The 7462-nt window shown below is 58.7% G+C and overlaps 4 protein-coding genes across 4 annotated transcripts; 2 read left to right on the top strand and 2 right to left on the bottom strand.

Annotated features, from left to right (window-relative positions):
• The first annotated feature begins 145 nt into the window (after positions 1 to 145).
• On the top strand, positions 146 to 3061 carry L226DRAFT_532370 (uncharacterized protein). The gene is made up of 5 exons (XM_067680247.1): positions 146 to 269; positions 637 to 688; positions 845 to 980; positions 1087 to 1143; positions 1251 to 3061. The coding sequence occupies exons 1-5, from the start codon at positions 214 to 216 to the stop codon at positions 2663 to 2665; spliced, it is 1716 nt and encodes a 571-aa protein (XP_067538169.1). The 5' UTR covers positions 146 to 213; the 3' UTR covers positions 2666 to 3061.
• A 132-nt stretch (positions 3062 to 3193) lies between these two features.
• On the bottom strand, positions 3194 to 4089 carry L226DRAFT_568639 (flavo protein; the record flags this gene model as incomplete). The annotated part of the gene is made up of 5 exons (XM_067684195.1): positions 3194 to 3300; positions 3374 to 3545; positions 3604 to 3732; positions 3789 to 3908; positions 3964 to 4089. The coding sequence occupies 5 exons, from the start codon at positions 4087 to 4089 to the stop codon at positions 3194 to 3196; spliced, it is 654 nt and encodes a 217-aa protein (XP_067538168.1).
• A 171-nt stretch (positions 4090 to 4260) lies between these two features.
• L226DRAFT_482275 (RNI-like protein) lies at positions 4261 to 5927 on the top strand. The gene is made up of 2 exons (XM_067676963.1): positions 4261 to 4502; positions 4601 to 5927. Exons 1-2 carry the CDS (start codon positions 4320 to 4322, stop codon positions 5648 to 5650), a joined length of 1233 nt encoding a protein of 410 aa, XP_067538167.1. The 5' UTR covers positions 4261 to 4319; the 3' UTR covers positions 5651 to 5927.
• L226DRAFT_532368 (uncharacterized protein) lies at positions 5817 to 7367 on the bottom strand. The gene is made up of 5 exons (XM_067680246.1): positions 6945 to 7367; positions 6798 to 6886; positions 6520 to 6738; positions 6102 to 6442; positions 5817 to 6040 (listed from the first exon to the last, which is right to left on the bottom strand). The coding sequence occupies exons 1-5, from the start codon at positions 7082 to 7084 to the stop codon at positions 5939 to 5941; spliced, it is 891 nt and encodes a 296-aa protein (XP_067538166.1). The 5' UTR covers positions 7085 to 7367; the 3' UTR covers positions 5817 to 5938.
• Between the last annotated feature and the right edge of the window lie 95 nt (positions 7368 to 7462).

The following is a 7462-nucleotide window of genomic DNA, read 5'->3' as shown; positions in this document are numbered from 1 at the left end:
CCCCTAGTTATACGTGCACGACCCGGAAGCCGATTTCCACTAGTTTTCAGGATGCCGCCACGACGAGGCACCGGAGGCGCGAGCCCGACCCCGACCCGCGGCCGCGGCGGGGGTAGGCCACAACCCGGTCGATCCCACAGTGCTCGGCCGCAGCGAGGACAACCCCAAACCCAACCCCAGCCCCACCGGGTGTACCAGCCGGGGAAGCGGCACATGGAGCTGATTGCGTCCGTGAGCCGCAGCAGCGGGCTCGAGAAGGACGGAGACGCGTGAGTGGTGGTTTCTTTCCCTGGATGGCTGATGAACGGGAGTGCATGATAATTGATCTAGTACGAAGCACAACGCTGGGCTGGGTGGGACGGGGCCAAATGCTACCCGTGTGCAAGGGGCAGCGTTTGGCATCGTCTAAAGTCTTTGACAATGACAATGACAGCAGATCATAATGCAGGGCGGTGGCGATGTCATGCCGGTATCGTATTAGTTTAAGTTGCTGCTCTTAACTCTTGACTCTTGACTCTTGACTCTTGACGCTTGATGCGGACGGACGGCCCAAGCCGCTTCGGGCAGCGTGGTCGCTTCGTTTCAATTGGTCCTTGGACGGTGGGACGGTGCAGCTAATGAGTATCAGCTCTCTAGGTTACGAGACCCGAAGATACAGGAAGAGTACCGGGCGTTCATCCAGGGCAAGGTACGCTGCCCACATCCCTTCTCACCGCCTTACGAGACATTACGCGAAGTGTTTAGCGCACCCGGGGGTTTGTTGCAGCCCGCCGGCTGTGCATAGGGCATGGCGACGCGGTGACGAGAGGCGGCGGCGAACTTGATTGCTGACAGAGGGTCGCAGGTAGACGAGTATTGGAAGAAGTACCCGCTGCGGTCGCATCGCGAGCGCGCAGACGCAGAAGAGGACGCAGGCGCCGCCGATGCCGATGCACGTAGAAACAGGAAGGAGATGGAGGACAACCTCCTGATAGTCTTCCGTAAGTTCCTTTCATTCTCGCTGTTCTCGGCGTGGTCGTGCGCCATGCGAGAGCTCAGGGTTGGGTGCGCCGCTGACCGCCGCCCCCTGTGATTGTGTGTGTACAGGCAAGCTGCGAGAAGGCGTGCTGTCCACGCAGCGAAGAGATGCATTTGCGCTTGAAGGTGAGCATCGTTTCCATACACCATATCCCATATACCCATAATCAATATCGGCCTTCTGTCCGTGCTGATGTATCCGTGATGCACTCGTGCCATTCGAACGCGGGCAGTGTACGAGACGTCGCTCCATCTGTCCGTGCTGTTCAACTCCCCAGTCCAAACCACGTCCACGCTCTCGCATCTCTTCCCCGATCTCTACATCAACGTCAGCCCCTCGACAGCGACAACGCCGTCGACATCATCAACATCGGCATCGGCATCACCCTTGTCACACCATCCCGCGCCCCCCACCGGCACACGCGCGCCCACGGTCAGCAGCCAAACCCCAGATGCCCGGCCGGGGACTCAGAAATTCGCTCCAGCAACCCCACCTCCGCCGGAGACCCCACCAGCGCCCGTGCCCGGGCGCAAACCTGGGGCCGTCGCTCCACGGAGCGCGCTCGCGAGCACGCTCATCTTCCTCCTGCACCTCCTCGCCCAGTCGTACCCATCTCAGATCGCGTTCCACACGCAACTCCGCCAACTGCACCCTGCGCTCCAGGACGTTCTGCGCGCGCCTGCCTCTCCCACTCCTACTCCTCTTCCTCTCCCTGAGCCTCTTCCTCCTCTTTCTCCTCGGGCATCCGCGCTTCCCTCGCCCCTGCCGTCCGCTTCCGCTTCCGCTTCCGAAACCAAATCCGAAAACGAAAACGAATCCGTGTCTAAATCCCCGCACCCTCTGGCCGCCTCATCGCCGCGATCTGACACATCAGCGACAGCTTCGCGTCCTTCTCCGGGTCCGGGTCTGGGCCTGGGCCCTCGCTCTCACTCTCAAGAGCGCGAACCGCCCGCCGCTCAGGCGAGTGCGAGTGCGAGTGCGAGTGCGAGTGCATGGGAGTGGGTTCTCGACCTCGCGCGGTGTCTGCGAGCGAGGAATTATGCACGGCTGGAGGCTCTCACGCGCCGCGAGGCGTACGCGGGGTTCGTCACGGTTCCGCTGCTGCAGCAGCAATTTGACCATCTGCAGAGACACGGAGGGAGTGGTGATGCGGTAGAGACATCATCGTCTGTACCCGAACACGGACACGAACACGAGCATTACGGCGACAAAGAGCCTGAGGCGGCAGACACGACGAACGCTGGGAGAATGAAAACACCACTAGACGGTGACTTGAGCCTGAGGGTGGATGCCCCGGCCCTCGCGCTCGAGGCACTCGGCACGCTCGTCGAGGCGCTCCTGGACAAGGCGCGCGGGACGACGTGGGCCGTGCTCCGGAGTGCGTACCGGGAGGTGTCCCTGCTCGCGGTCCCTGTCGCTCCGGCAAATAGCTCGGGCACGACGGCGGAGTGGCTTGTGCGCTCGCTCGTGTTGCGCGCCACGGGTGGGAACGCTGGAGACGACGACGTTGACGTGAACGTGAACGTGAACGTGAACGACGTTGTCGAGATGGCGGAGAGGTGGCTCGACGGGCGGCGTGCGAGGGGCGAGGCGAGGCGGAAAGAGGGTGAGGGAATGGAGGGCCGGTGGGTGCTGGTGAAGGCGTGATGTGTTTTGACAGACAGGGTTCATGCCGGTTCGTGGAGTGCTGGCGTTGCACCTGGAGAGCTGAGATTCCGTCATCGTGCGCCGGTGGTTGATGGAGAGCCTGGGGGTGGAGAGTGTGCGGCAGGTTCGGGTGCGAGCGGCAAAGCCTGTCTGCTATCAGACGGCGTTATGGGATTAATGTGGGCGAATGTCTCAGTTCACCGGTGGGGGTCATACAGAAAAGGGAAACTATTGAACGCAGAATAGAATGCAGAAGTCCGAAGTCCGAAGTCGGACGTCAGGATGCACGTTGCACACTGCAGAGTGTACAGATGTTCATGTCCATGTTAATGTTGTAATCAGAGTTCTAATCCGAAGCCGTGAATCGATCTTCGGCGTGCCTATCGATACAGCAATTGCAGCCATGGAAGCCGAAGTGCACCCCCCGCCCGAGACCCAGTCTCCGCTCGAACCTCGAAATGTCCGTGCCCATGTCAGCGGGCGCATGATAACATCGAGGAGGAGGGACATGTGATCCTGCGCGGCATCTTAGGTGGCCGCAACTGTCTCGTTCGTGCTGTTGTCCGCTCTGACGAGCTTGAAGCGGTCGACAACGATCTGGACGATGTCCCGCCACTCCGTCATCGCCCCAAGACCTGACCAGGCAGGTTTGATTAGTGACAACTGCCAGTGTCCGCGACTGGGCGGATCGAACAACACGATACGCACCGACATCACCGCATGCAAGCGTCTTGCCTATTGGTCCAACAACGGTGTACCCGATCACGTCCCGGATGACACGGAGGTGCTGCTCGGTGAGCGGATGCTCGTACATGAGGGTGTTCATGGCAGGGAAGACGTAGGTCGGGGTTGTCGGCGCAAGTGCCCGGAGAAGCGATGTCTGTGCATCCCGGAAGGTCAGTGCGGGCACGCTGCGATTTTGTGCATTGAAAACTCACGACGAGGTTGTCGCAGATCCCGTTGGCGATCTTTGCTAGGGTGTTGGCTGAACAGGGTGCTATTAGGACGATGTCTGCCCAGCGCCGAAGCTCGATGTGCAGGATAGGGTTTCCGATCTTGTATTCTCCCTGTTATGGAAGACGTTTGAACTTCGTACTGTGCAAAGCGACAATACAGCTCTCACGTAGGGCCCCCATTCGTCGGCGTTCCTCCAGACCCTGACTCCTGACTTTGATATCTCTTGGTGGTCGTAGAATGATAGTGACGCTTCTGTCGCTACAACTTCCACTTTCACATTCTTGTACTGCTCAATTATGTGAGGCTATATAGTCAATTTCGCATGCATCATGTCCACTTACTGTGAGTAACTCGGCGACGATCAGAGGTGCTTTTATTGAAGCCACGCTTCCTGTAGTGATCAGCACCACGTGGGTATACCCTTCTTTCCTTTCGTCTTCTGCAACAAACTTCTTCGCTGCACTCATTGTCGTCAAAGAACGTCAAGTTTCGTCTAGCAAAGCGATCCAGCAGTAGTGATGGCGGTGGTTAGAGCCGAGCTTACTCAGAGTGGCGGTGCTGCTAAAGCACCGATGCGCGCACGTGATACGCTGATTTGATTGGATTCGAATATTCGGACGCGTCGAGTACTTTCTTCCCGCTACCGCCACTACCTCCGCCACACCTATTCTCTTACACTCGCAAACTCTTGTATACCATGGCTGCTAAGTTCTCGCTGCTCGGACAGGGCCTCAAGCTTGATACCCGGGCAGACATCGAGCCCCACCTCGCCAAAGTCGACCCGACCGTGATCGAGGAGATTCATCTCGGAGGAAACACCATCGGAGTGGAGGCCGCAGAGGCACTTGCAGAGTTCCTCGCAAAGACTACTCAGCTTAGGGTACGTGCTCCATCTATGAACTTTGCTCGTTTCCGACTGACCGTGTTCCGCCACAACCTCCCATTTCCACATCGCGTGCCCACCCGCCACATCCCCAGGTCGCCAACTTTGCAGACATCTTCACCGGCCGGCTGATCAGCGAGATCCCGGCTGCGCTCTCCGCGATCTGCGACGCGCTCATCGGCAAGTCCACCCTCGTCGAGATTGACCTCTCGGACAACGCCTTCGGCGGCCGCTCCGTCGACCCCCTCGTCCCCTTCCTCTCCTCCGCGCGCTCCCTCCAGGTCCTCAAGCTCAACAACAACGGCCTTGGGCCCGCTGGCGGCGCGGTCATCGCCAATGCATTGAGTACCCTCGCGGCGTCGCTCGAGAAGGGCACCAAGTCCAACCTCCGCACCATCATCTGCGGCCGGAATCGTCTCGAGGACGGCTCCGCGAGCGCGTGGGCTGCCGCGCTCGAGGCGCACGGGACGCTCGAGGAGGTGCGCATGCCGCAGAACGGGATCAGGATGGCGGGCATTTCGTCGCTCGTGCAGGGTCTCGCGGCAAACGCGGATCTGGCGCACCTCGATCTTCAAGACAACACCTTTGCGGACGAGGGCGCGAAGAGGATGGCTGCGGAGCTGAACCGCGGGTCGTGGCCGCTGCTCCGTGTGCTGAATCTGTCGGACTGTGTTCTTGGAGAGGAGGGCGAGGTCTCGCCCGTTGTAGAAGCGCTTGCGAAGGGTTTGCATACGAACCTGGAGACGTTGCAACTTCAGAACGACAACCTCGAGTCGCAGGCGTTTTCACTCCTGGCTGGTGTTGTGAACAAGCTGCCACAGCTCAAGCGGGTGGAGGCACAGTGGAACGAAGTTGACGAGGATGACGAGAGCGTCGCCGCACTTCTGGCCGCACTGCGGAAGCAAGGTGGCAAGCTCATTATCAACGACGAAGAAGAGGAGGAAGAAGAGGAAGAAGAGGCGGAGAGGGAGGAGGAAGAGGCGGAGAGGGAAGAAGAGAAGGAGGAGGCCGAGGAAGCATCTGCCTCGGCAGCGAAGACTGCTCCCGCGCCCGCCGCCATCGCTCCGGCACCGACGGAGAAGAGCACGACTGACAAGGCGGCGGATGCACTCGCAGACATGCTCGAGAAGGTGTCCATCCGGTGATATACAGGTCGAGCTTTTCTTGGGACATAGAGGGGAAATTGAGTCATAGGAAGTTCTCTGCGTTCTGTATCTTACCATCTCGCATTCGTGTCCGTAAGTACTTCTGCCTCATAGAGTACCGGATCACAGACAGGGCTCACTGTATCGCATTGACATTCATATCCGTAGCCATCTATAGCATATATACCAACACACTGAGCCTCCTACGCTGTGTCATCTACAAGTCTACATGTGATCAAGAATCGTACGTATACAATGTCCGTCGTGCACGCGCGACACGTTCGAAGTTCAGACGGTGCCATTGGCCGACTTAGTCCTCGCGATCTCTTCGGGCCTCTTGCGACGTGCGAAGACATGGATATGGGACAGTCCAGGCACGCTTTGCAACCGCTAGCACAGAGTTCCACCGTCAGGTACGTTCACCAACGCGTCAGGTCCGATGGGCACTCACCGGAGGGTTCACAAACCATGCCGTCTCCCAATCTCTCTCGATCCACCGCCGCTCTATGAACGTCTCGATCTCCCGCCCGTACTCTTTGACCTGTCGCTCTTCCTCGTCTGATCCGCGCGGAGAGCGCACGAGCTTATCCATAGTGATGCCCCAGTCGGCGAGCGACGGCAAACATTGGGGCAGCAGGCTGGGTGATGGTGGCGGAGAGTCCGAGCCAGTGAAGCCCCATAGGCCGTCTTGATGCAAGCGCGCGGAAAGCGGCGACTCGGAAGGAGGAGGAAGAGAAGGCGGAAATATGGGCAGACGCGTCCAGATGAGGCTATGTTCGATATCGGGAGGAACTGTATCGTCCGTAAGTATACTGCTTGGGGCGTGTGCTTGCGCGAGAGACAAGGGTGAAACAGAATGGAAGACGTACCTGAGTACGGCCAGTCATTCATGGCGATGAAGAGGAGCTCTGGAGGCGTATCAGCCACGAAGTGTGTGGGTGCATCCGGAGGAATGGGAGGTAACTCCTCGATGCGTTTGACAGGGACAGAGGTCGCATTCGCAGGAGTGATGAAGTCGAGGGAAGACTTGATGATAGCAATGGTGTCTGGTTGCCCCCATCGCAGCCGGTATGTCATCAAGTAGTTGACTGGCAGCACAATGTTCAATCTCATCGCCCTAATGCAACATCCGAAAGGTATCACGCACCCACAGACCCATATTCCGCCCTGATCCCATTTGCCCACTCATTGTAGCGGACCTGCAGCTTCCTGTCCCGCTTGAGCAGACCGAGGTCGCTGCAGCGCATCCACCAGTCCAGACTGATCTAGATTTGAGCATAACTAGGAGACGTACCCAGAATTCACAAAGACCTTCAGCTGCCCCCAAGTGAACTTCGCCGGGTAGTGAACAAGAAGTTCCTCCCGCGACGGAGGGCCGGTACCGAGCGGCACGGTCTCTGGATTGAGCTCAATTGCAGAGCCGTTCATCGCCATGTCAATGAGCAGATCGGAAGGGAGAGTCGAGCGAGCTCCTTGTCGGTGTCGGTGTCAGAGTGAGACAGAGGGCACGGACGGGAGAACAGGACCCGCGACGACGGCCATCATGGCACGACCGCCGATGTCACACCCGGAGTACCTGGCAGTGAAATTTGGAAGCCTTGACTTCGCTGTGGTACAGTAGTACTGGAATGCATAGTGCAGTTTGAAACGGTAGAAGAGCAATGCTCATGATGTGTGCGGACCAGAACCTCGCTTTCAATGGTTGGGAGGCATGGTGGTGAGGAGGAAGAAAGAAGTACACGGCGCACACCTGACACTCATTCAGTAGTTACCCTGTGCTCGATCGTTCGGGGTCCCGGCCATCCACGCCAG

Source organism: Lentinus tigrinus (assembly GCF_003813185.1).
Source record: "Lentinus tigrinus ALCF2SS1-7 unplaced genomic scaffold L226scaffold_6, whole genome shotgun sequence".
In the NCBI taxonomy this organism is placed as follows: Eukaryota; Fungi; Basidiomycota; class Agaricomycetes; order Polyporales; family Polyporaceae; genus Lentinus; species Lentinus tigrinus.
This window is presented reverse-complemented; position numbering and strand designations above follow the sequence as displayed.

Coding starts and splice junctions, on each gene's coding strand:
- L226DRAFT_532368 (XM_067680246.1), bottom strand. CDS start 7,084: ATGGCGATGAACGGCTCTGCAATTGAGCTCAATCCAGAGACCGTGCCG. Junction 6,739..6,797: donor GGCGGAATATGGGTCTGTGG/GTGCGTGATACC, acceptor TTGTGCTGCCAG/TCAACTACTTGATGACATAC. Junction 6,443..6,519: donor GAATGACTGGCCGTACTCAG/GTACGTCTTCCA, acceptor CGGACGATACAG/TTCCTCCCGATATCGAACAT.
- L226DRAFT_532370 (XM_067680247.1), top strand. CDS start 214: ATGGAGCTGATTGCGTCCGTGAGCCGCAGCAGCGGGCTCGAGAAGGAC. Junction 689..844: donor GGGCGTTCATCCAGGGCAAG/GTACGCTGCCCA, acceptor AGAGGGTCGCAG/GTAGACGAGTATTGGAAGAA. Junction 981..1,086: donor CAACCTCCTGATAGTCTTCC/GTAAGTTCCTTT, acceptor GTGTGTGTACAG/GCAAGCTGCGAGAAGGCGTG.
- L226DRAFT_482275 (XM_067676963.1), top strand. CDS start 4,320: ATGGCTGCTAAGTTCTCGCTGCTCGGACAGGGCCTCAAGCTTGATACC. Junction 4,503..4,600: donor CAAAGACTACTCAGCTTAGG/GTACGTGCTCCA, acceptor CCACATCCCCAG/GTCGCCAACTTTGCAGACAT.